Source organism: Dipodomys spectabilis, unplaced genomic scaffold, assembly GCF_019054845.1.
Source record: "Dipodomys spectabilis isolate Male_0828 unplaced genomic scaffold, ASM1905484v1 ptg000089l, whole genome shotgun sequence".
Taxonomy (NCBI): domain Eukaryota; kingdom Metazoa; phylum Chordata; class Mammalia; order Rodentia; family Heteromyidae; genus Dipodomys; species Dipodomys spectabilis.
In genome coordinates, this window is record NW_024870766.1 from 6,724,957 (window position 1) to 6,752,241 (window position 27,285).

Below are 27,285 nucleotides of genomic sequence, written 5' to 3' on the forward strand. Positions count from 1 at the left end.
TTAATTGAGTTTTAAGTGTTGATACTTCAGTTCTGCTATCTGCTCTGCTTTTTTTTTTTCATTTCTTCCTAAAATCATGGCCTAGAGGACAGTCTTGAATAGGTTCCTGTAGTTAGAAGGTTCCATTTCTTCTTGTTGAATTTGATTACAAGGAAGTACCTCTATTCCTTATTTGTGTTTTACCTTGGTTCTGTGTGTTTCACATAAGATGTTTATTTGTATACCTCTAGTGCAGCCTCATCTTCTTGAAACGGCTTCTTGGTTTGTTCCTTATTAAAGCATATATTTAGGGCATGGTGAAGCTGTGAGCTTTTACATGAATATGTCAGTTACTAGTATAGTTATATTCCCAAACCACTTGGGATTGTATTTCATTTGGAGATGTGTGCTTTAATTCTTACACTTGAAGTGATTGATTTGTAAAGGACCTATAGCACATTTCACATGCTTTTATAGGAATATGGCTTCCAGTGGCCTGGTGTTTCCTGGGGACACTGGCATAGATTTTTTACTACAGCAGACTAAAGTTCTCACTCCTGTGAAGCCAAGTTAAGAATCTGAACTCCAGAGGATATTCCTGGTAGTACCATCAGGCCCAGAGATGGCACATGAAGTAAACTTTCTGTGATCTCTGAGTAGAGTTTGCTTTCTTAGCTGAAAACATTACAGTTCCTTTATGTGAGTTATATGTTCATTTAAATGAATCATATGCCTAAAGTACTGTAAGAAGTGGAGCTGTGTATAAGCACTATGCTTTCTTTAAACCTTACAACAAATGTGCAAGCCCTTTGTCAATGACTTTCTTCATTAGTCTCATATTGTAACAGTACCTTAGATACAGTTTTCCTCTACAGACTATGAACTGAAACTGAGGAAATGAAATGCCTGTAAAGACTGGTTAGAATGGCTGCCTCGGATGAAAAGGCCAAGGTTGGATTATTTTTAGGCAATGAACTTATGAACTTAAACTGAACCCATCTGAAATCAATCGGTGTTTTAGAAAGCTACACAGGTAAGCTTAGTAAATACCAGTGCCTGGGCTACAGGACAGCATCCAAGAGGTAAATCCTCATTCGAACAGAGAAGAACTTAGGCAAGGCAGGTGAATGAGTAGAGGAAACGTCATATCACCTTGCTGAGGAAACTACCCACGAAATTGAGCACACAGGCTTTGTTTTACATATCCACAGTCATGGTCTCATCTGGCACAGTGTGGAACAGAAAAGAAACAACTCTGTAATAGTACCTGCACAGCTTCTGAAAGAGAAACTGGTCAGGAGGCTAAAAAAACAAAGATTAAAGGGAGTCATGCATCAAAATAACATGAATCTTTTATTGAAAGTCACTTTATTGATGTTACAATGAGAGTAACATAGAAAACTGGATCTTATTAGCTTCAGAAGTGAACACTAATAAAATTGTGCCAGAAATTTGATCTGTAAGTTACAGTGACCTTTAAAAACAAAATTTTGTGTACCTACAATATGAGAACAACTTTACAACTTGAACAGCCATAAAACAAATCACGCTTGCTCAGGAAAGCAGTCACCATATACATATCCATTGATGTTTGCCAAAACCCAGTAATATTTAAAGTAGCATAAGAATCTGAAATGCAGAGAAGCAGAATGTTAAAATGGTGTGAATCTATATACACATGAATACCTGGTTGCCAAAGTGAAACCATGCTGCTATTAACACTTCATCTGGGGAAACTTGCATCAGCTGCAGATGGAAATCATCCTTTGAAAGGATGGATAAGGGAAACACTAGGGCAGACCTACACTGGCTAACAAAAATTGCTTTGATGTGGTAGAATCCCCATTTTCTGAAAGTTGTCTCTTGGAGATGCTATTTTAAAGGGGCAAATTTTCCAACAAGTTAAAAAAAAAGTGCATGCTTAGTACCTTTTGAGCCTTTTGCTAAGCACTTTTGCAGTTCGTGTAAAAAAAAATTTTCCCATACAAAACAAAAGTATTGTGTCAATTTTTTTTCCCATTAAAAAGACTGGTTGCAGAATCACAGTTTGATTTTGTGCTGGATTATAAAAGAAAAGTGGGGTTTCTAATCAGGCAGTGATATACATGTATCATGTAGCAGGAACTCTGGTGTTATTACTAAATGTAATAGTTCAGCACTTTCTGTATTGTGTTATCTGATAAAATTTAGCACCGCTATATTTAAAGATTTGGGCTATTTGAAGTATATTAGAGTTTAACCATCAAAAACACAAATCACCATCTGAAACTCACTAAAGCAAAGCCTAGGCCCTAAGGTATATCCATATATAAACACACATGCATATTTATACCCATATATTCATATGCATATATCTACCTATACACATATATCCATATGTATATGCGTAAAGATGTATGTGTGACTATATGAGGAAAACTAACCTTCATAAACTCTAAAGCTATGACGGTTTTGTATATACATAATCTTAACAAAATTGATTAGTCTCATTCTTTGACTTCTTTGTGAAATAAAACAATATAACAAAATTTTTCTGGATTTATTCCAAGGATACTTAGGGACACAAAATGACAATGCCCCTCACCAAAGTCCTGCCACCCCTGAAGCATTTTCCCAGCATGTTGCAGGATCTATGAACAACACAACAGGGACATAACCACTCAACCATGAAGTATTTATAGAGTTAACATGATATAAAAGGCATAACTAATTATGCAACCTGTTTTTTTTTTTTTTGGTTTTGGTGGTTTATTTTGCTTTTCTGCTTACAAAATGAAGATGCTCCATGTTTGGAACTGACAAAACAATGAATCAAATAGGAAGAGAGTGCGTGTTTGCTCTGCATCTGCAGATGTGGTAGGAATAGTCTTGGAACTGAAAGTGCCCCCAAAGCATATGGTAGAAGCATGTGCCAACACTTCCTACCAGATCCACCTGAGCAGCAGGCTGCTCATACAACCAGAACTGTGGGAGGCAGAAAAGGCTGCCACAGTCACTTTCAAAATGGTAGACTGGGTGCTTCAGTACAGCATATAGGGGGAGTTGTTCATCAAAATCCCTTGTTCCCTGGTGCCAGGTGACAAGATGCTTATCCAAAATCAGAGTAGCCTTCTAGTCTGAATCACTTAAAAGTAAATATCTCAGATGAGGGGAATAAATATTTGAACCCTATTTTAAGCCTCATTTCATGGAAATGTCAGCTTTTTATCAATGGTATCCTATAGAGCAAAAACATGACATTCATTTTGAGGGCTTACATTTATGGGGGAAAATAATTTTGGTAAAAATTCTAGAAGAAGGCAAAAGCAAAGGGGAAGTATATAATTAGGAGCATAAAAAGTAGAAGATATGCTGGAAATGAGAGTCGTGGGATATCCATGCCAACTCACCAACTAGTAGCATGCTATTTACATAGGCCCTTGCTGGGCATGAGTGGCAGCCTGTAACGGCATCCCAAGCAGGCTGTGTGGGCAGCTGCTTCTTTCTCTTTAGTTCTCTTAATTCCAAACTTTATTTTTGTGAAGTACCTAATATCTTTCCTTTGAGCAAGATAAGAACTTATTATGTTGAATAACATAAGAAAATATTTACAATGTTGTGTGTATGTGAGGCTAAGTTAGAACTACATGACAGAAGGAAATGGAAGGGTAAAACAAGTAAATGAACAAACAATTTTGAAAGACTCAAAGAAGTGAGTGGAAATCACATACCTCCTCTGCTTCAAAGATGACTCACAAGAACAAAGCTTGCTTAAGGGGTAACAAAGGAGTCACAAGATCTAGGACTATGGACAGGATGGAATTATGCAAATAGGCAATAGGATCAATAGACAAGAATGTAGAATGTCAGACTGGCCTGGAATTCAGACAGTCTTTCTCTAGAAGTACAAAGGATATTAATTTTATCTTCAAAGCAGCTTCTATTAGAAACCTGATTAAACGTACATTCAGAATCCTATGCTGGACTGACCACATTTACAAGTACAATTTTAAAAACCTTAAAAAGCAAAAGGGAAAGAGAAACTGCAGTGATTCTTAGTAAAGCACCAACTTTAAACTGAGAAGTATGCCATTTTTAACCCTACTTTTGCTGTATGTACTGTCAATATTTTCTTTAGGGAACAATATTTTCTTTAGGTTATTCCTACTAGAGGTGCTAGGTTTCTTTACTAATATAGCAGCTGCAGCTAATTTAGAAACCTCACTGTGCTGAGCTGTTTGAAGAAGTATGCATTTACTCCCATCCACAAACTGCCTATGAGTAGGACCATTTTTTAGCTAGCTGACTTTACTTCCCATCTAAAGAAAGTGGCTGGGTACAGAGAACAGTGTCTGGATATCCCATTCCTTAATGTCCCCTGATATCCCACAACTCCCCTGGTAACATTTTGTTAGAGACAGAAATGTTCCTTCGTGCAGTTCCAACTCTACTGACATTGGTAAATGGAACACTTCCAGCAGAAGAGTTGTCAATCTGAGCTCTTCTCTATCTCCATAACTTAAGAAAAAAGAAAACATGGGGGAAAAGCATACAATGGAACATAAAGGGCAAATAACTGCTCTTCTCTGCTTATTAGCTATCCATAGTGGACAGGGGAATATAAATATTAGTTACATGATACAAACTATGTGTCCCCAAAGATTCTCTTTGAAATAGATATGTAAGAATTAATCGCTGTGCTTTTATTTGGTGCCAAGGGTCCATTCTATCTACCTCAGTGATTAAAAGCAAATATAGATGTAATACTCAAGTATGCCAATCATAAATACACACATAGATATTTCTTAAAACTATTCATCAAGACAAAAACTTGTCAAAGAAGTCCCAAAATAGTTCCAAGAATGTTTAAACATAGGAAATAGAGTATGTACTTGTAATAGAACATTAAAGCTATTATATTCCTAAAATCCTGATCTCTGCGAATTAAATAAAACCTCTTTTATTTCTGTTCTTATGAAGATTATTAGGAAGGAGGATTATTACAAACTGTACAGCACTATGGTGACCTTATCTCCCAAAAGGCACATGATAATGATTTTCCATTTGAAATAATTTCGGTTAAAAATTGAGATGTTAAGAATGAATAGATGGATGCATTGATGGGTAGATTAAATAATCAGTCAATTAAGCCATTTGTGTATTCTTGCAAATTAGTGCTTGTATAACTGTAACTAGGAAGCATATTTACATGAGGCACCTTACATTCAAATCTATATTCAAATATTCAAATCTATATTCAAATCTCTTTTATAGTCAAAATAAACCCTATAACATAGCTTTTTATACACTCGATGCCAGAAAACATTTGGTGCACATTTAAAGTGGTCTTTTGTCAAAAGTTCCTTTCCGTGCTTCACCTCTTCATCTGTCTCTCCTTCTGTACTTGGCCTGAGCTTACACACACCACTGGCCAACAGTCACCTAAACCTTGGTCTGACGGATAGTTTTATTGAGGTATCTACAGCCACATCATTTCTTATCATCCTTTTCCTGTCAAAAATACTGTTTATGCCGTATGATTTTAGATAGTTAAATTGCCTTTCAAACATTCAGAAGAGAGGTCCAGTATAGAAGACAGGAGCACAAAGCGGAAAACATTGCCTTGAAACTGGTCCTTCAATGTGGGCTTCAAAGGATCATTATACATGAAGATGAAGTAGACTTTCCCATGGACATTACAGGAAGAACTCAAATTTAGACGACATTTCTGAAATCTTGTCTGCTGATTCCATTCCTCTCAAGAAAAAATACAGGGTTTGTGTGTGTGGCGGGGGGGAGTGAACTCAGAAGTACACATTGCAGTAGACCATGTGGTTGATCAAATTCAGACCTCACTAGAGCTGTATTACAACTATTAAGCTCTTGTTCTAAAGAAGGGGTTTAAATGTATTCTTATTTTTCTGATTTTTATAGGGCTGACACCACCAGATTCTTTTCACTTCCAGGTGTGTGTAACTTCACCATTACTACATCCTTATGGCTTTAGATTTCGTTGAGGCTTTCCAGCTCAAATAGGAGAACTATTCATCATCTCACTTCAAAGTCAAGGCTATAATTCACATCCCAGTAGTAACAAATACCTTAAATAAGCAGTGTGAAAGGTGTTTTTGTTAAAATAAGCCATTCCTTTGGCAAAAAGGGGTGGCTGAAAAAATCTGTCCAGGAATAAAAACTTCTGGTCTCAAAAGATGGGAGTATTGGCTAGATGCAAGCTACCAATTCAAAGGCAGCTTGTGGTCTCTGCCTGGTGCATCTGGCTCTGTCTCGGCAGGACACACTATGGAGGCCTCCCAGTGAGACTAGCTGATGCACTCTGGTACCAAACAGTCACTGTAGCAGGCACTATGTGCCCTTGGGTGAGAGGTGGACACACTGGCTGATTCCTAAGGAATCCATCAGTGAAAGGCTGTTTCAGGTAGTCTGACAGCTGTATTACACTCCAGAAGCTATGCAGGGAAGAAGTTTTGCTGGACATTTCCTTCTCCTACTCAATCACTCGATGAAATTGCCTCCAGACGGTACACATTTTAAAGGGCTATCACATTTTAGACATATATCAGTTATGGAAAGACACATTTACAGGATTGACCACTATATTTACAACACCATTTGCTTATACTCTTTGAAGACCATTGATGGAGGACGTTGATGTACTGTGATTCACTGCTTTCAGGCATTTGGCAAAATACACTTGTGTGTAACAGCTGCTTTTTTAAAATTTTAAAAATGTTTACATATGTACAATTGTCCTTGTATGTTGATATAAGTATGAAAAGTAAAAAAAAAGTAAAATAAAAATACATGTTTAAAGTTCGCATGGGATATTGGCCTCTCAAAGCTTTAAAGTCCTGCAGAATAATTCTATATGCCTTAGCCCTGCATGCTAGTTTCTATTATGGGATGTTGTTTCCTTAAATATGGAGAACAATAAACAGAGGGTTCATGCATACAGCATTACTGTTTACAATGAGCATGGGCTTCAGAATGTCAGGTTCTGAATCCACTACTGTCCCTTGGGAAACTTGCTACATTTTGGGTCATGTGAGTTTATTGATATTTCTACATATATCTGTCATGCAGGTTTTTCCATTAGCATACCAGTACCTTTATTGTTCTGTGTTTTAGTGTGACATTTCAGTGTTCTTTTCATGGTTTGGTTGAATCTTAAGCCAATGACAAAAAGAAAATGGTATCCGTGTGTGAGATGTGGCTTTCTCTCCTCTAGGCATCTCAGAGGGTCTTGTGATGACTGAAGAGCAGACAGATTTGCAGTGATTCTGGGAGGCTGGATTTCTACAAAAGTTGAAGTAAACAGTTTTGATGTGTCTCATGTAAACAGTTGATCTTAAATGGATGTCTCCCATAGCTGCACAATAGAGGAAAGCAAAATTGAACATTGGGAAAACACAAAGAAGCCAGCATTATGAAGATGAATGAGTTGGTAACTCCGTTGACACACATGTGATTATAGCTGCACAACCTAGCAAAGTCAATAAATGGATAAAATAAACGTTTCACTGTTAGCTTTTTTTCTCATGAAAAAGAGAAGAGAAAAGAAGAGGAGGGGACAGGAGAGGAGGGAAGAGAAGAGAAGGGAAATGAGAGAAGGAAAGAAAAGAAGGAAAAAAGGAAGGAAGGAAGGAAGGTAGGTAGGTAGAGAGGAAGGGAGGGAGGAAAAAGGAAGGAAGTTTTTAAACACAAAAACTGCTATTTTCTCATATCATTTGTAATATTAATTTTTAAAATTACATTTTTTCTTATCTCCTTTTTCCTTGTTTCCATTTCTCAATTCTGTCAAGGCATTGAACTGGTTTTCTGACACCAGTTCCTATTTCTAAAATGATATTGAGTTATTAGCTGGTGAAATGCCTAAGTTGAGCTCACAATCCAGGCATGGAAAGGAGGCTAAATTACTTTGTTCTGGAATTAGAAAACTGGTAAAGTAAAAGATATCCTTGATGTTTATCTATTCCAGATCTTAATGTATTTGACTACAATGAGTAATGAAAGATATACATGTATAGTAATGACGTTAGTATATACCAAAGATCTCTAGAATCTATCAATACAAATTGATTGGTAGGTGTAAAACTGAACTGGAAAACCCAAGGACCTTCTAATTTTCCAATTTAATTTTTCTCACTTTCTTATGAATAAAGAAGGTAAAAAAAGATTTTCTTTTAGAATGTGAACTTAGAGATAAATGGTAATAGCCACGTGGGTAAGCAGAGGGAAGAAGCTATCACATACCCTGGCACTTTGTCGGTTCACTTTCTTCTCCTCATCGGGAAGTGGAGGCATTGGGTAAGGGTATTTTCTGCTGGAGGCAATAGACCCAGTTGATGAAGAAGGAGACTTGGCAGGAGATAAAGTCCTGAGATGTTGAGAACATACAAAATAAGTATCATGTGATTGCCTAATTTCAGATTCAAATATCTGAAATGTTTGTTCAGAACAAACCTTCTGACTTCTACTTTGATAAGCATCTAGTAGAAAGTTTTAGCTACTAGGAAGATTGCTCTGTCATTCCTAGAACTGCACTGCTGAGTTTTAGCATACTAATTCTGTGACTGCGTAGACTTCCTAAGTGCTAGGACAGAGAACCATACCTTTCAACTAGAAAGACGATAATGAATTTCCCTATTGAATAGATGAAAAGCTAATATGAATAAGGGATAAAAATTATTCTAAGAGCTCATAATGATAAAGTACACATTATATTAATAGTCTGCTGTACTTTTACCACTTGATAAAAATGTTTCTAAGCACAATTATTATACTTAAAATCTTAAAGTACATTACCACTGATATATATATACATATATATATATTAGTTGCTACAGACACTAATTTACATAAAACTCATGCATTCAGAGGCCAGTGTGTTAGTTGTGAAGGAACAAAGGCAAATACAGAGGTTTTGATAATAAATTAGTAAACATGCAAGCAGTAAGGAGTGCAGAGTTCCAGCCAAACAAAGTCTGATGAGAACATACAAAAATGGTCTGATTCATCCCTACGATCAGCATTGCTGGGGAAGCAATGGTGTGTTATATTGAGCTGCTTTGGTTCTTTGCGTGCAGTGGTAATATTCATGATTATGCTGGGCATGTTAGAAGAACCCAATCCTGCTGCTAACTTGTTTTGAAGAGGTGGGGGGGGTGGGGGATATCTACTGAAATCCATGGGAAAGCAACATGGTAAGTGTAGTGGTTATCTGTTCCCTTCACAAATGCCACCACTAGACATCCATGACTCCTGAATTCTGTCATGACCCACATTACTGAACTGGTTATGCTGTCACACATGCTATGATACACGTGTATTGCAGTTGAATGCACCTCATCTGCTGTGACCGGTTCAGTCTGGGAGTGCAGGTGGTGGAGTAGCATCAGATAGGGTCAGGTGTCTCTGCCTCTGCTGCACTGGGTCCTCCTTCCTATAATGCCCTTGGCTCTGCTTCTATCACTGTTTTCAAACTCATGTCCATTTTACAGACACTGATTCAAGCTTGAGTTTGAAAATCAAGCTTAAGTTTAAAATTGTGAGTTTCCTCACAATTTTGAGATCCAAGAGAACATTCCTAAACTGATATTAGGCAGCAAAGTGGTTCTATTTGCTTTTAGGACTCTTAGCACTTCTATTTCTGAAAAGTGGCTAGAACCACTCCCTAGAACAAAGTGCTAGCACAAACAGCTAGAGCTGTCAGACAGCTCTCATGCCTAGGAGTTCCATTGCTGGGTGGATGGACATCACAAAGAATATTAGTAATTCAAAACCTCTAGAGTTCTTAAGTTGGGTATCAGTCCAGATGACTGGAAATTTATATACACAAAATATTCCAATGAAGGATACTGGAAGTCCCTTCTTCTCCTCAAGTATTTTTCTTTGGGGAGAACCAACAATGGGTGGAAACAATTAGCAATATCCTTCAAAATCCCAAATAAATCATACCACACTGCTTCTCACATTAACACATTAATTAATCACACTTTAGATCTTGAGGTGAGAAGAGAAGCCAAGCAGAACATTTTGTTGGAAAGGGGGACAAAGAGATCCTGATAAAAGGCTAGAGAAGACCAGAGTAGGAGTCAAATAAGAATAGAGAGCAAGGCAGGGTAAATGAGTTGAGATTTGTCACAAATGTCTAAGAAAGACATTCAGTTCCAGTCCAGCTTTTATTTTAAAATGGCCTCAGCTCAGCTCATCCACTTACAAAGCAAAGTGATCTTTGGATAAATGTTAGCCATTGTCATTACTGCATTAAAAACTATAATAACTGGAGAGGGTACAAAACAGCACAATCACACAATAAAAGTGTTTGTGTGCCAAAGGATGGTGGCACACTTTGAGTACATCACACACTTTTTCTTTTTGTAAGGTCAACTTAGTTCTGCCACACAGGTCAACTAACACCAGGCCAGTTCCCTGAGAGGGACACAAATCCACTCCTCATTCACTTGTGGCCATAAGTGAATTTTATAGGAAGACCTATCCAGCGAGGTCCAGGTTCTAATTCTCTTTCTTATACTTATTAGCTATACTATATTAGCTGTGTGCCTCTATTTCTTCTATCCACAGAAATAGAATAAGGATGCTTACATCTTATGATGTAAAAGAACAGTATCCAGTGGACACATTACATGATAGTTCCTGTTAGGAATTTATTTCAGAATAAATGTATTTTCTATAAGATCATAGAAATGGACTCAGAGAGCACTAAGCAAGTGAAGAGGATTGGAAAATACTCAGGAGTAGCAATACCTCGAGAGAGCTTGAGTGGCCCTGCCACCAACTGAACTGCTCTGAGGACTTTGGCGATGGTGAAACAATGCTCTTGTCTGATAATACTCCTTCCTTGGAGCCTGGGAACATGTTGAGGGTAACTTGCACAGCCACTGTCACATCTAAACTAGGTAAAGAAGGGGAGCCAAAGGCACTGATAATCAAACCTGTTGGCCTTGTTCTTAATTGTATTTTAGGAACATTATGTTTCATAATGCTAAGCTGTTTTACAGACCAATTTACGACAGTCACAAATTTGCCATGGGATTATGATAAGAATGCCACAAATCTAACCTGTGTGACTAAGGTGGTTTTAGTGGTTGGTGACTTTGGCAGGTGAGGTCATTCTAATGACCTGGCAGCATATGAAGCACAGCTGAGCTTATGCATAGGGTTGGAAAGACTAAGTCAAAGGGTGGTTGCATTCTAGGTCTCTGTGAAGCTAGACTTGGATAGCAAGTGGATGAATTCTCTATCATGTCAGGATCATAAAAGCTCTGGGTCATCTCAATTATTGACCACTGCCATGAAAAGTCTGTGTTGATTTTTACAAGATTTACCAGCATAATCTTTATTAATTTGAAAGATGACAGTAAAATATTAACTGTCCACCAAACTTTAGACTTTAATTTAAAAAAATGTGGACTATCTCCAGTCAGAACTAACATCTCATATTAGAGAAGGCGATAACTAAACCCTCTAAAGTTGCCCTCGTGGCTGTGCAACGTGCAACCAGGGGTGTTAAAGCATTTCCCCATCCAAATTGCGTTTATAGTCATGCAGCTTCTGGGCAGACCTGGGTGCTAATTTTAACAAATGTGAGCTCTTCTTGAGGAGCCACACAAACTACTCAGCTCACCCAGGGGAGGTGAATCAACTCTTCCAGGGTACCATTTAATCAATTATTGCTGTAAAAATATGCTAAGTACATTTAGGAATAAAAGTCCTAACCCATATAGGACCAAAATTATTCTGGTTTTGGTTCCATGGCTGGTACAAACTATAATCTGCCCACAAGCCTGAGTAAATAGAAAGAAAAAAAAATAGTACTGCAGATGATCCAAAATTCCCAATAAGATTCAAAATCATCTTACCTGGCTTCCTGACGTTGGCCATCTTGGGAGCTACAGGTGAGGGTGAGGTGTTTGAATGTGAGTGTATGCATATGAGGATCCGTGTGGGAACTTGTGGGACCAGCAAAGGACAGGGCAGGAGGGAAAGATGGGGTATAAAGCAGGATATATATTTTTTGAGCAGGCAGGAGTTATGCTTTCCTTGAGGTATATGCAAATGTTATGGATCAAATTAAAATGCAGATAGGTCTAATCATTTTCTCACACTATACATGACTAAACTAAATGGTACACTGGAAGAGAAAGTCCACTTTATTTGGGTGCTGAGAGTTAAATATGCATAATCATATCTGTTCAAGCTGACCCAAGTTGTAGCAAAAAGTAAGATAAAAGCTCATTGTTAGGTTATATTCAGAAGTAGTAACCGAGTCTGTATTTTTTTTAATTAATTGTCCACAAAGTAGTCAGATACAAAGTGGATATTTACTACTGGTAACCACTTTGACTTTATGAAGAATGAAAAAATTACTAATAAGAGCTCTTGAAAATTCTAACAGTGAATGCCATATGGAGCTACAGTCAATTGGATCGTTTCTAACATGTAGAGATGTTCTTCTCTTTCGTGACTCAATAGCATGTTCCTATCGACTTCTCATTCTGACATATTAGACAGCATTCAATTAACATAAAAATCCTTCCATGCTTTGTGTTGAATCTATAAATCACCTCAGCACAGCTCATTTGTGATAGCAAATGGTTGTATGAACAAAACCTAAATCATTCCACATTCTTGCATAATCAATTATTGTTAATTAATATATCAATAATTTTCCAGTTACGTCAAATCAATGTTTCTACGGAAAGTATAGTTCCAGTACATTTCATCTGGTTTCCTTTCATGTTTTCCCTGGAGTTTTCTATGCACTATGCACTCTTCAACAGGAAGTAGGAAAAATGCATTATGAAACCAGTAATTAGATTGCTGAGGTTAATAGTGTTTCTTTATTAGTGGAAAGTATGTTTCATGCCCATAGAACACTACTACACAGCATAAATGAAGAGAAAGCTACTAAGAAGCTCAACATGGTAACAGGGACATGCATTAAACCCGCAACCCTTTCAAATGGCTTCATTTGAAACATTCAGAAAAGAATCAGATTTGCTCAGGAAGCCAAAACAGATCAAAGGCAGCAAATAAACAGGGACCCTTTTTCACCTACAGGAACTTGTATTAGGAGATACAAGATAGAGAGCCAGTCACACTACAGTGTTTGTATGTGCTGGGAGAGTTTGAAAAGGATATAAAATTAATTAATAAAATACCTAAAGTATGGTCCTTCAGTGTTTTTATTCACATCTTCTACCCACTTAGCTACATTATAGTCTCTTTTGAACCATGGGTTTAAATACCTGCAGAAAGCAATGGAAGGAACAAAGAAAGCAGAACAAGATAGAAAAATCTGAAAAATACACAGCACAAGCTTAGCAAGGATGTCTTCACCCTCCAAATGCAAGTGGCTATGGCAAATAAACCAGGATGGATGTTGGGTGATTATGAAGCAGTCTGTACAATGGCATGAGAATAATCTCTGCTATATCAAGGCCCAAGGCATTCTCAATGTATTCCACATTTCTGAGGAAGCCTTTTCCAGTGGCTTCACATAGTGAGTGGAAAACTCCCTTCAATCATAGTGCTGTCAGCCGCCCCATTCACCCACCTCCAAAGTGGCTTTTTCCAGGCCACCTCTCATTTGGCTACTTGGTTTCAAAGGATAATGGTGCTTTGTGAAAACATCCAGGTAGCTGCAATTCCCACCTGGCATTTCAGCATATAAACCCCAAGGAACAATTTAAAGGAGCAAAGTTCTTTTCCATATGAGAAAGCTTTTGCATGACACTCCCTTATTCCCTGTAACAGATACAAAGCTGGAGTCATCTGAAAGTACTCTTCAGGAGGCTCTGGGGTAAGAGCTTAAACGGCCCTACTCTTCCGAGCATGGGGCCCCAAAACACATTGTGTTCCCCAGAGGCCTCCATGATTGGGATGCTGGGTTAGTAACTTAATCGCAGCTGCAAAGTTCCTTCCTCCTCTTGCGTTCTCCAGGCTAAAGTGTTCAGGGTTCCATCAGGAAACGGCCCTCAGAAGAAGAGGGCTCCTAAGTATCTAATGAATTGGACGAAAAATTCTTCCAGAGACTAACAATGACCTTCGTTAACATTTCCCTGACAGACCTGCCACTGTCTCCCTCGGGATTGCTGTGTAAAATTTAAAGATAATAAAATCTGAGGTGCATTATTTTCTTTCAGAGGTGTTTGTTTTTCCTCTTGGAGACGAACAAAACAGCATCCCTTTAAGGTGCCCTTTCAAAATAATATAACATTTAAACAAGTTCAACATTGGAAGAATTTGGAGATTCCCAGAATAATGAAGGTCCAAGCTTTTTATGACTTATTTGGAAAGAAACCAGGGGGAATTATAAAGTGTGTCACTTATTTTTTAAAAATTGTTCCTTTCCTTCATATTTACTCTTTAGAGATTTTTGTTGTTGTTTGTAAAAAAAAAAAAAAATTGAAGTCCAAACTACATTTCCACAGTTGTTTTAGAAAACCAGGCTAAAACCCACCCAACACAGCTTTTTCCTTCATTTTTAGCCATAACCAAGGTACTCTACAAAATAACATCACGATTTGCTCTTGAAAGAAGGATTATTTTTTTTTAATGTTCATAAGACCATTTTTGCTAAAATGATGTCTCCTGACTCAGGAACAAATCACATACGTTTTACCTTTAGCCACAATCAATGCCAACTTGCACTTTTCATAGAGCCAATTAAAACTTGCATACACATTTCCACTGAGCCTTTGAACAAAAAGAAAAAAAGTAAAAAGCAAGTGCAGCCACTGATGAAGGCTCGTTCATGAGTGCTCTGGCCTGGGGAAAACTGTAGGATAAGCCCATGCAGCTGTCATCAGGTAAAACAGAGCCACACAGCAAACAGTCACCTACAGGCAGCCAGCCACTTCCTGGAGGAGGTATTTGTTCCTTTCACTGACAATCTTAGAGACTAAAAGGACTGGGGCCGTGTCTGTTCCATGAAAGTTATAACCACATGGTTTGATTTCTACTTGGCAGATCTCTTCCTTCATTCCAGGAAACATTTCTGATGATAACTTCATCAGAATCACTGAAAAGGATTCTTAAGGTTTTCTTCCTTTGGGGGATCTTCACAGTGGGCCTCCTTACATCTCTAGGGCATGGTGGCTGTGGTGATGGGATTGTATCTAACTGTAGTAAAACCTGACTAAGTGGGTTGACTTGGCTTATAGCGCAACATGCAAAAAAAGTGCGTCAGACAGGTTAGGAGAGCTCATTATGTTCTCCAGGATGGAAAGGCAGAGCAAAATTAGCTGGTACTGGCTGGACCAGAGCACCTCCAAGCAGACGGGGGGCTCGGTCAAAGATCAAATGACTCTTTTCTCAGCCAAGGAAGGGACTTGAGGAGGGAGATTCAGTGGCAGCCCAGAATGAAGGGGCAGGTGGAGACTGACCTGTGATCCAGACTCCCTGTCTGGGGGCTGTCAGAGCCCCCTGGGCTTATGCCTTGGGATGGGACTGTCTGGGCGAGGGAGTGCCCAGGCTCAGGTGCTTGGGGCTCCCTCCTGTAAAAACACAATATATAATACAAAGTCTAAGCCCAAAAGGTTTTTACATCATGAACAACAGTGAGGAAGATGCAAAAGCTCTGAGTGTGAAAACAACACAACAAACAAGGACATTCTATTTTGTTCATTAGCTTAGCATGCATTTGTGGGGCATGTTTTAATTCCTGTCTCAATTTTTCATCATCCTTTGAGATGATGGGTTACTAAAGGGAAAGCTGCAAGAGTAGAAAATAGCTCTCACTGGAAGAAAAATAAAGCATATGTTTCCCGTGGTCACTCAGCTCCTTTTATACTAAGAGAAGTTATACTATCCTATCAGAAGCAAACAATATTGCATAAATATTGCAGGTATAAGAAAATGGCCAACACAATTCTTGATATGTTATGTATTTGGAATCTTTATGTTTAAGCAGTATATAAATGTATATAGAGACAGTTTCTAGATAAGAAGGTTTATAAGAAGAGTGGCCATTTAATACTCATGGCCATTTAATTCATATGAAGCATGTAACCAAAATCAGAAGTCTGAAAATTCTGAGGGCATCCTTAATACATTTCTCTCTAAGATGATTCTATTTAGATGTCATATGAAATATTACAACTTTATCATATTGGCAAGATATCTCAATGGTTATCCATAGTATAATAATTATTATACATGATTTAAGTGGAAATTTTACACAAATGTTTTTTTTTGGGGGGGGGTGTCCAGTTGTGGGGCCTGAACTCTGGGCCTGGGCGCTGTCCCTCAGCTCTTCAGCTCAAGGCTAGCGCTCTACCACTTGAGCCACAGTGCCACTTCTGGCTTTTTTTTTTTTTTTTGCTTATGTGGTACTGAGGAATCGAACCCAGGGCCTCATGCACGCAAGGCAAGTGTTCTACCACTGAGCCACCTTCCCAGCCTACACAAATGTTTTTTAAAGTCAGTGATTCTCTATAAAACACTGTATAAATATTCATAAACACCAAATGTTCTTTGGGCGCTAAGCTCATAAGCATTAACATACTTTTTGACATTTCATTTTTTCATGTAGGAGTTATCTAAGACTTACTATAGGAAATACTGTTAGAACACTAAATAGTACACAAAAGAAGATCTGTAGAACATTTTGTAGTTTTATCGGTAATCTTATGAGCAACTGAGATAAGCTAAGGAGCTCTTACCAGGTGATCCCATGCAAAAGAAATCAAATAACATTCCAAGAGTTTATCAGCAATGAACCCTAAAGCATCCAAGCACTTTGGGAATGCATAAGATAAACTCTAACAGATTAGTTATTTTATGATGGAGTTCTATGATGCCATTCTGGACCATGCAATGGTATCACTTGAAATCTTCTATTGTTCTAAGGCAAAATACCCTCTAGTAAATGTTGATCAGCCACTTACAAGACAATACCATTCAGGTGGAAGGTCCAAATTTCAGGGCAATGTTATTACTCCTAGACTGAAAAAGGCAGGGCATATGATGGAAAAGCTAACATAAGTTTCTATCAAGCAGTTAAAAAATACCTACTATTCAGATTTTTATAAGTACTAAGGCATGAAGAACCAATAGAGATCCAGTGAACAATAACTACGACTGCAATGAAATATAAGTGGAAATTCTTAGATGCCTTAAAAAAAGTACTATAGTGAAAACCAGTTAGTAAGGTCAGTCTGAAAGGATATTTGGGGAGTATTTTATTCTATAATGGGGGATAATACTGAAGGGGTTTATTTTGCTTGCACTTTCTTAAGTGGGGAAAGAAACAAAAAAAGGTGCATGATGTTTACTTCATTATAGAAGACTTTAGATGTAACTTCTGATCCCTCTACTTTTTTTTTTTAAGGTTATCATCTAAAATGGGCACTGTTGCATTCAGTGACAATGATTCCATTAAAGAGCAAGTTTAGGAGACTACCCTTTTAAATATCCTCAGAAGGAAACTTTAAAAGGGAAATCTATTCCATTAGTCTGAGAGAATGCTTAGATTGCAGCCATGAAGATCTCTGAGCGGTGGTGTCAGATCGTGAGCACTGTCATGCTCCAGTAGGGTGAGAATTTTCCCCGGATGCTTCCAGGCTGTGTGGGTATTGGGGAGAGGAAGGGTGACCCTTTGAAATGGTTGTAACCCAGATGATGAAAAGAAAGGAATGTTATCAAAATTCCCTTCAAAGGGAACCAAGACACCATAATGGCAGGTGACTGGAGGAAAAAACCTGCAGCAAGGGTGAGACCCCACTGTCAGTGCATATGGGTATGGGCACAGTTGCGAAGATGCCTATGTAAAAGAGAAAAGCCATGGTTAATTTTTAAAGGGCAAAAAAAGGAAAGAATTAAAAAGACACAACCAAAACCAGAGGCATGGTTGACCATTCTTTGGCTACCTTCTTAATTAATACTGGACACTAATGCACAGGACCTTGAACAAGTATGGCTTCTCCATTAGAGTTTCAGACTTACTCAGTTGAATTAGATCGAGGTCTAAATCGTTTGCCTCTGATTTTCTTTCTGTTACCGCCCACGTTGCCTGAAAAAGAAGATTTGTAGCTAAATTTCCATGCTAATCAATAACTGTTCATCAATTTCCATGTTAAACAATTACATGGTATTTCAAACAAGTTCTATACATTCCTCTTACAGTTTTTCTTTATTTGGTTGATACAAATCCCATCATTTCCTACCCAAGAAACCAAACCAAACTAAATCAGATTGCCATTCTAAATATTCTCTTCTTTTTTGGGAGAAGAGTGAAAAGATTTGCAAACAGGAAAGAATACAACAGAACCTGGATTATGTGGACAGATGGATTCAGAACGTTGCTCTATACCTTGCCAGGAGTTACTTCGAGGTCGCCCATTTTCACAAATGTCTGAAATATGTTTTGTATCTGGTATCCTTTCACTCCAGGAATGAGAGAGCCCATTTGACCTAAAATTGAGAAGATAAATACATTGCTCAAAAATGTAAGCAGGTGAATACTTTGAAATCAGGCAAAATTTCTAGGCATTATTATTGTGCATTAAATAAAATAAACCAAGAAACAAAATCTGAAATGAAAGAATGAAGAAAACATGGAAGTCCTCATGACGAAGGCAGAATTACACAACAATCAATTTAAGAAAAGTCAAATACAATGGAACCCCATTACAATAGTCTATAAATGAAAAGTATCAGGACACAATGCAAGCCAATTTTCACTCCCCAGAACACTGCAACCACACATAGTAAATTCATTGTATTTCAGTTACATAACTCCAGCAGCAGGGTTATAATGGGGTCCCACCATAGATGTTTCTTAATTGTAAAGCAATGGCTTCCATTCAAAGACTATGAGAACATGGACTTCTAAGAGATTATAGAGATTTGCGCAAACGAACATGTTAACCTTTATCAAAGTGATAGAAAAATTTCTTAATTTTTTTAGAATTGGCACTTTTCTTAATAAATAAAATCCAAAAAGTAGTATATGTCAGTTAATTGTCTAACAACTAAACTGAATCATATGTCTGTCATGGAAATATCTCTCACAAAGCCCATGTACCATTGAACCCTTCTGCTATTTGTGTTTTTATTATCTTTAAATAAGTCATCTATAACAACATAATTCATACACCTACCTTGAACCACATTAGAAAAGAACTGAAATAAATTATATGTACATAAAAATCTAACAACTTGATACATTTTAATTGATTAAAAATAGCAAGATTTTTCTAAAATCTGGCAATTATTTAAATGGGTATTTTAGCTGTTTGTTTTTAAAGTACTTTACAAAACAGCACTGTATTTGAAATCTTCTGATGAATGAAAACAAATACAACTCAGCACAATTACTATATATTAATGTCAATATCACTGCTAATTACAGAACAAGTCCATATATTTTTACATGAAGGGACAACAGAAACTTGTCTGAAACCCACTGATTTCTCCATTTCTTTACTATGTTATTTAATTTAAAATTTTGTATTTGACCCAGAAAAGATTTCTATAATGAGAATTCCAGTAGATCCCCCGCAATCTTCTGTTCTCAGTCAAGAAAGCATCAGTAAATTAAAACAATTAAAAAAAAATTACAACCTTCTATGGAACTTTGCTCCTTGCCTCAAAACTAGTATTTCTACTTTTGCTTTAAATACTGTATTTCAATGAAAACTATTCTTCATGCTTCAGAAAGTTCCACATAGAGTTAGTTCCCAGATCCCACCAGTGCCTCTGCATTCCTTGATTACTATTTATAAAGATTAGTAACTTTTTAAATTTTTATTTTATTTTTTATTTTGCTGGTCGTGGGGCCTGAACTCTGGGCCTGGGCACTGTCCCTCTTCAGCTCAAGGCTAGCACTCTACCACTTGAGCCACAGCGCTATTTCTGGCTTTTTCTGCTTATGTGGTACTGAGGAATCGAACCCAGGGCCTCATGCATGCAAGGCAGGTGCTCTACCACTGAGCCACCTCCCCAGCCCAACTTTGTGAAGGCTTTACAGATTATTTTCTCTAGTTAGTATACTAGAAAAGACTGTTTCCCCCACTCTGCAAAGTAATGAGTGTGCCCAGAGGCATGAGTAGGCTGCTAAATTCTCTTCCTACTTATTACACCCCAACTGGCAACTGTAAAGAAATTTCTCCACAGGAATATCTGACTTCTTTTAATGTGAATATAAATCCCACTCTCTAAAGCGTTCCAACTATTTTCTTCTACTCATTTATTTATAAGCAATGACACAGCATGCAGAATATAAGTGGTAGCATATACCTTAAGATACTGTGCTAGAACAGATTAAATCATCAGAGCTTGAGACATATAATAATATATTAGTCCCATCTGTATTTTATGAAACTCAAGAATTTATTAAGCATACATTGTCTGCTAAGGGGTAAGTTATAAAATTCTACAAATAATCGTTCCAGAAAAAAAGGCAAAATCATAATATCCAAATACATGATCACAGAGAAGCAATCTTTGTTTTAAAGCGAGCTTAGCTTTGATAGATATAATAAAAAAAAAAGTCAAAGCAGCACAATTTATCTTATCTGCTTTTATTGAAGCATGACAGTAACCTTTTTCTTTGACTACCAAACATGACATAAAGCTCACCATTTAAAATATTAATTACTATGTTTGGTTTCTTAATACATACAAGTGCAAGACTAAAAAATAACCCTGTTATTTCTACAAAGATTTAGAATTTTTGTTGTTGTTATTGTTTTATTTTGTTTCCATTTTGGAATTTGATTTGTATAATAAGTGGTTCTGAGCATATGGCATTTTGAAATAGAGTAATCAAAGAACAAAGGATACTATTTTTTAACATTCAAGAAAGAAGGAAGAAGTAATCAAACCTGCTGCAAAATAATGAAATGTTCTGACTAATGGAATAATGTGTGATGGAACAGGTAGAAATCTGAAAATGCGACAGAAAAGCAGACCTCTTCTTAGAACTAGATGCTGAGTTTGTGCTGACTCCAGGAGGAATGTCGCTATAAAAAGAGTCACCATCTCCAGGCTTTTTTACATAATCTCCCTGGGGTAACTGTCTAAGGCATAATAAACATTTCAGAGTCAGAAAACAAGACACACACACACATGAACACAGACATATACAAATATTATTTCAGGAAAAAGAGAGGTAGGGATAATGATCTACATGAATCAAATCTGTAACAACACATAAGATTATTAATAAATGTGACAAGATAAAGTCATTCTAACTATAGAAGTCAGAAATGCAAGCACTGGAAATCTTTGTAGCTTGGATGAATCTAACTACTCAAGGGGGAAATGTGGGAAGATGGGGAGGTTGTGCCATTATAAACTTCATTATATTTGGGGGGGTTAGAGTTTTGTCTTTTAAAAAACTGATGTTGAAGGAGATGTTTTTGGACAGTCCTACCCCAGATAAAGCAGGGTATTTTTTTTAAGGCAGTGAATAAACTATTCGTGATTTCAAAACATTATATCATGGATGTGGCCTTGATTTAGTTTAAAAAAATTGATTGAATTCTAAGCTACTCTATAATTAATTGAAGCAAATTCTTATTGCAGTTCAGTGTTCAATTTGGAGTTTCATTATTTATTTAAAAGAAACATGAAGAAGGTTGAGAAAGATTGAAAATTGAATCAAAGGGTTATTTTGAAGCTGTACAGTAGTCCTGTGAAGGAAGACAATTTCTGCAAGAGGAAGGAAGAGTTTCAAAGATAAATTTAAACATTATGTGAAATACTGCAGGATTACCCAAAAAGACATTAGGAAAATGGTTATTCCTGTTGTAAAAGAAGTCTGATCTATCATAAAACCATTCGTTGATATTTATCTAAATAATCTTGGTGAATATTCAAAATGAAATAAAAATAAGTCTTAACCTTAATGATGGAGGAGATATTTGCCTTATTGGTGTCCAGGATGTCTCTTCTTGGAGCTGTTATTTTACTCTTTTAAGAAATATTATAAAAGGTACATGCCAAGTCAACAATGACAGGTGCATGAATAACACTGAAATAATAAAATTAAAAGAAACTAAGAAAGGTCTGGGCAAAGTCCACAAGCAGAAAATAAAGTGGCTAAAACAGGTGAAGGGGAAAAGAAATAGAGTGGAGGAGGAAATTTTGCTCAAGGTAAAACCACAGATCTGAAACACAGGAACTAAGTATTCTAATCCTCATTAATCAAAGTGATGTGTTTCCTTTCAGAAAAAAATAAAAGAATTTTAGTTGGATGTTTTAGAAATCTAAGTTGAGTTATTTTGCATTATTCTATTTCTACTTGTAAGCCTGACTGCTTATAGCTCTTATAACAAACCAGATAGCAGCTATAAGCAATTATTCTACGACAAACAATAAAACCAACTAGAAAAAAGGTGGACTTTTTTTCCCCCGGGACATTTTAAAGAAATAAATAGCCAGCCTCATAATTTCCCAATGTCTTGAATGATATTGGCAATATAAAGTGATGCAGTATGTGCGTGGTTTCTGCTTCTACCATGCCCTAGAAAAGGAGTTTCTATTATTTTTTTATTCATAAGACATTTCCTATGTGATTCATTTATAGGATAAATACATACTTGCCTATTGTCTCCAAGAGTTTGAAAACCAATAAATATAGCATTTCTGAGCCATCACGACATTAACAAGAATCTCAGAAGTGGTTATATGAATATTTTGTATCTATTTATATACTCTTGGCTTACAGGGAGATTGTAAAATTATATTAAATAGAACGTCTGGTTTCCTTATGGATATTTACACTCAAAGCAAAACTTGATGTTCATCAACATTTTTACCAGCTGAAAGATAGGTATGGGTCCATCATTCAGGTTGATGACTTTTGCCTTCTTCTCTAAGAAGAACATCTACCCCTTTCATCTGAAGATCAGAAAATTTAGTCTGAAGTTCAGATACAATCCTGATAACTATGTCCCCCATAGTGTTTTAAAGATTACAAAGAACTTTATATGATTTTAGAGTTGAGGGGGAAAACATTAAGTAATTCCCATCATTACATAATAGAAGATTTCTAATTCCTTGTCAATTTCTTGTCACAGTGGAACCTTAAAGGAAAATCTAAAGGCAATGAGGCCCTCCAAATGATTAATTCTATTTCTTGACATTCTTGGGAACTGGATAAGTCTTTATTTGAACATGTGTAGATGATTTTGTAAGACTGAAATTTTCCTAATGCAAGCTTTTGTCAATTGGACTGATCACCTCCTCTATAGCTACTAATATATATATATATATATAATATATATATATATACATATATATAGTGAAAAGAAAAAACTATACAGTGCAAAAGAAGATTCTTTTAAAAGTTACTTAGACACATTTAAAGTCTATTCTTTGTTACTCTCCATTGTGAGATTTTTAATGTACAAACCTACTGTCATGGGTTATAGACAAAATTAAAAGAGATTTGGTTGAAATATGTCAAAATATAACAAAAGCACAAATATTATTGGAGATGAGATAGCGCTCAAAAATAAGACTAGATTTTAAAAAGGGTAGCCAGATCAATGAAATGATGACTTAGTAAGTTAGGAGATGTGAAATTATATCAGTCAAATAAAAGCAATTCAGAGTACAAAATGTTTTTAACTATATCTATGGATATATTATATGAGAATGACAACTAGTGCACACTTTGAAAATACTAACTTTTTGCATAGTGTGAACAATTTCTTTATTCTGGATAGCATCCCTACCCAAAAAATATCTTAAGAGTACTATTTTACCTTTTCTTGGGTTATATATTTGCTAACTTTTACTTTCCTTGTTTTATATTCAGTATTATTATATTATATCATAGCTTTAACTCCTATGGACATGAAGTGAATCATCAATTTTTACCTTATCAGCATAATTTCACTTTCCACTGAAGAAAATTAGCAGTCTTAGAGTTCTTGTATGATTACTCAACTTCTACCCAAGAAACCATATGCTCCTGCCCTATTAAAGTATTTTTGTATGAGAATTCAAAAGACTTCACAAAGTAATCCAATTGTTTTAAAAACTGTATCAAGTTTGTCTCACTTTTATCTTTTCTTTTAATATTGAGTCCTCATTCTAGGGTAAAGTCCATATTTTCTAATACCTATGTTAACCAGATTTCAAACCTTATCTAGGGGCACCTTTCTTTACTGAGATTCTACAGATAATTTGTGGCTAAACTCTTAGATAAATTTTAACACACAAGCAAACAGAATAGTAAATTTAAATTTTCTATTGATGAAAAAGTGAAAGTAGTGGTTGGAGTGAGAAAGTGTCAACAAGTGTATTATACCTTGTTCTTAATTTGCCATAGTCAGGTGATGCAACAATGGAAAAAACTCAATAGATAGGAATCTTTGTGAATACTCTGAACACAGAACTAAATACTATATACAATGCAACACCTGGTATGTATTTTCAATTTCCAACATGATATTTTCATTTTTATATCAGTAGCTATTAGCAATTTTTTGTGAATAGTGAAAGGTGTGTCCTAATACAATGTGGCACATTAGATTTTGATAAAATAGGCACATCTTAGAGAAAAACATATTTTGTACATAAATAGGATGTTTGATTTCCTTATGAACATTTTATTTAAGTTAAGAAGGCCATAAGAGATTCTAATTATGCTAATTCCTTCTTAACTACCTATGTGATTACTTAGTCAATGCAAAAATATTTTTATACAAAAATATCAGGTTCACCAAGTGCCAGGACATACCCCTAATACCAACGTTGTACTCAGATAAAGCTTTGTCATTTACGTATGGAAGTTATTACTATAACAATAATAACAGAGAAAACCTAATTCCTTCAGACAGTATTAAGCAAGTAAGAGTTAAAAGCACAAAGAAAAGCCAGTAAGCTAATGTAAACAAACATGACAACTTAACATAGAAGTTTGTTTTAGATGAAAAAGTTCTATTTTCATAAATAACTAAAAATAATGTGATTTAAAATGATTATTTCAAGGTCATAAAAAATCAAGATTATTGTTACATTAAAAACAAAGTAAATTTGATTTATAATTTCATGTTTAAATTCCAACAATGCTAACCGAAGGTAAACTTTTCGATTATGCTTAGATTAGACTTATCACATACCTCTGTTCCCGATAGTTTCTTTTCAGGACAAGAAGAAAAAGAGGGAAAACATAAAAATTAGTTACTTTCAGAAGTACATTAACAACAATATGAAACATAAAAGCTCCCACACTTACTGAAAGATCTTTATAAGACTATTTTGAATTGCATAATTAAAATGGAAATATGTATTTAATTATCACTTTAACATTAGAAGAGATGACACAGACACCGAAGGGTTAATACTATCAAACAGTTATCCATTTTTAAAAGTGTAACTGTTACAGCACAACTGATTTCTCAGTATCAGTTGAATTGCAATAATATTTTTCATTGTTCTGAAGTCAATCCTATTTTAAATATGGGTTTGGGGACATATTACATTGGTTTGAATAAAAACTTATTTTATCAGTTTACTTACATAAATTAATTGTATTTTCATAGAAATAAAATAATGTTTTGTTCCTGCTGTGATACAACCACCTCTACTGCTATTCCTAAGAATTTCAAATAAGGAAGTAGAAATGCACATCAAAAACATTTTATTTTACCATATAACAAAGAATAGTTAACGCATAACTGTTCTGGTCCTTCTTAGTCATTACTAATCACCAAAGCTTGACAATGGAAATAGCTATAGATAATTGTTATTCTACCATATTTTTGTTTTACTGTTTTTTTTTTCATTTTACCATGCTCTAAAGTAAGTTTGTATTAAACTTCAAAATAAACTGATGTAAAACAAAAATTTGTTCTAAAGGATGTGATGGTGCAGTACCAGTAACCTTTTTTCAAAGGAATTAAAATAGTCTATCTTGACTGGATTGCTAATATTTCTATGGTAGGTTAGAAAGGTCAAATGATTGAGTCACTTTGAGCTCCTTCCTCTATGATGAAGGATAAAGTTTCCTAATGGATTTAATTTGTAGTTCTTTCCCTGGCCAATCTATTTCATCCATATTTAAGGATCACAATGAGAACATGTGGGTAAAAAGTGTCAGTTCAATATTAGTATTCATTTCTTTCAGATATCTTTCTATTCTTTCACTTGCTCAGTTTGATTATTTGAGTTGTGTACTTGCAGATGAGTATTTCTCTCTTTCTAGTCCCCGATCTAAGACTTAGAGTTGGGGTGGAAACTTCCATGGAAAAGAACTCTTTATAAAAAGAATTCCAACTATGCGAAGTAATCTTTAACTACCTATGTAGTTACCAGATCAATACAAAGTGTTTTCTTATGCAAAATTAACAAATAGGCAGCAGGTGCTAAATCTGCTTCTAAATTTCAAATGGACTAAGTAAAATACCACATTCATAAGTTAAATCCTCAGAAAATTTCTGAGTTTTTTATTTCTAAATATATTCTGAACAATTTTAGAAACACTAAAACTAATCATTTGCGTTCAAATGATTATGAGGAAGATATTGCAATATTAACAAGATTTTTCTGTTTCTTGCAAAGAAATACTCTGTGTGTGTGTGTGTGTCAGTGTGTGTGTGTGTGTGTGTGTGTGTGTGTGTGCGTGTGTGTGTATGCTTTGTTTTTGTCCATCATGGGCTTGGACTCGGGGCCTGGGTGCTGTTCCTGAGCATCTGCACTCATCTGCTAACGCTTTACCACTTACAGCCACAGCACCACTTCCTGTTTTCTGGTGGTTTACTGGACATGAAAGTCACATAGACTTTCCTGCCTGGGCTGGCTTTGAATTGCAATCCTCAGATCCCAGCCTCCTGAGTAGCTAAGACTACAGGTATGAGCCATCAGTGCTTAGCTTAGACATATCATTGTTTAACTCCAAATATTATGCCCCAAATCAGACAATCTAATGATATGGCACATTGCATATTGATACTGCATATCAAAGAAGCCCACTGGTACTGAGCATCTGCGTTGAACTGGATCAGAGCAAAACTTGCTACTATGATGAGCTCCCTCACTAGGTTATGTCAAGTAGACTATGCCGTGGTGGACTTGACTATATTCTCTCTGCATCCTGTTAATTTAGTCTCCCCTGCATGTCCTTCTGCATTTTAATGTTTGTACCACACATTTATCCTGGCAGTATATTAAATAATTGATCCTCCTTTTTAGTCAAAGAAACTCAGGGTTTTAATCTCACAAGCAATCATCATATATACTTTTAAAGGGTGTATATGATTTAACTTTTGATTCCATTGGTTTAAGACTATGTCAAGAAATAATAATTAAAGCAAATAATCACATTTT

At 36.0% G+C, this 27,285-nt stretch overlaps 1 protein-coding gene across 1 annotated transcript in view; it reads right to left on the minus strand.

The window, feature by feature from the left end:
* Positions 1-1,313: 1,313 nt before the first annotated feature.
* Adam22 (ADAM metallopeptidase domain 22) overlaps positions 1,314-27,285 on the minus strand; it is a 184,939-nt gene continuing 158,967 nt past the window's right edge. Inside the window, exons 26-30 of the mRNA XM_042684676.1 lie at positions 25,080-25,097; positions 18,314-18,414; positions 17,947-18,013; positions 8,230-8,353; positions 1,314-7,345 (exon numbers count right to left, since the gene is read on the minus strand). Coding sequence (XP_042540610.1) covers positions 7,325-7,345; positions 8,230-8,353; positions 17,947-18,013; positions 18,314-18,414; positions 25,080-25,097 — 331 coding nt within the window. The 3' untranslated portion in view covers positions 1,314-7,324. The remainder of the gene's footprint in view (positions 7,346-8,229; positions 8,354-17,946; positions 18,014-18,313; positions 18,415-25,079; positions 25,098-27,285) is intronic.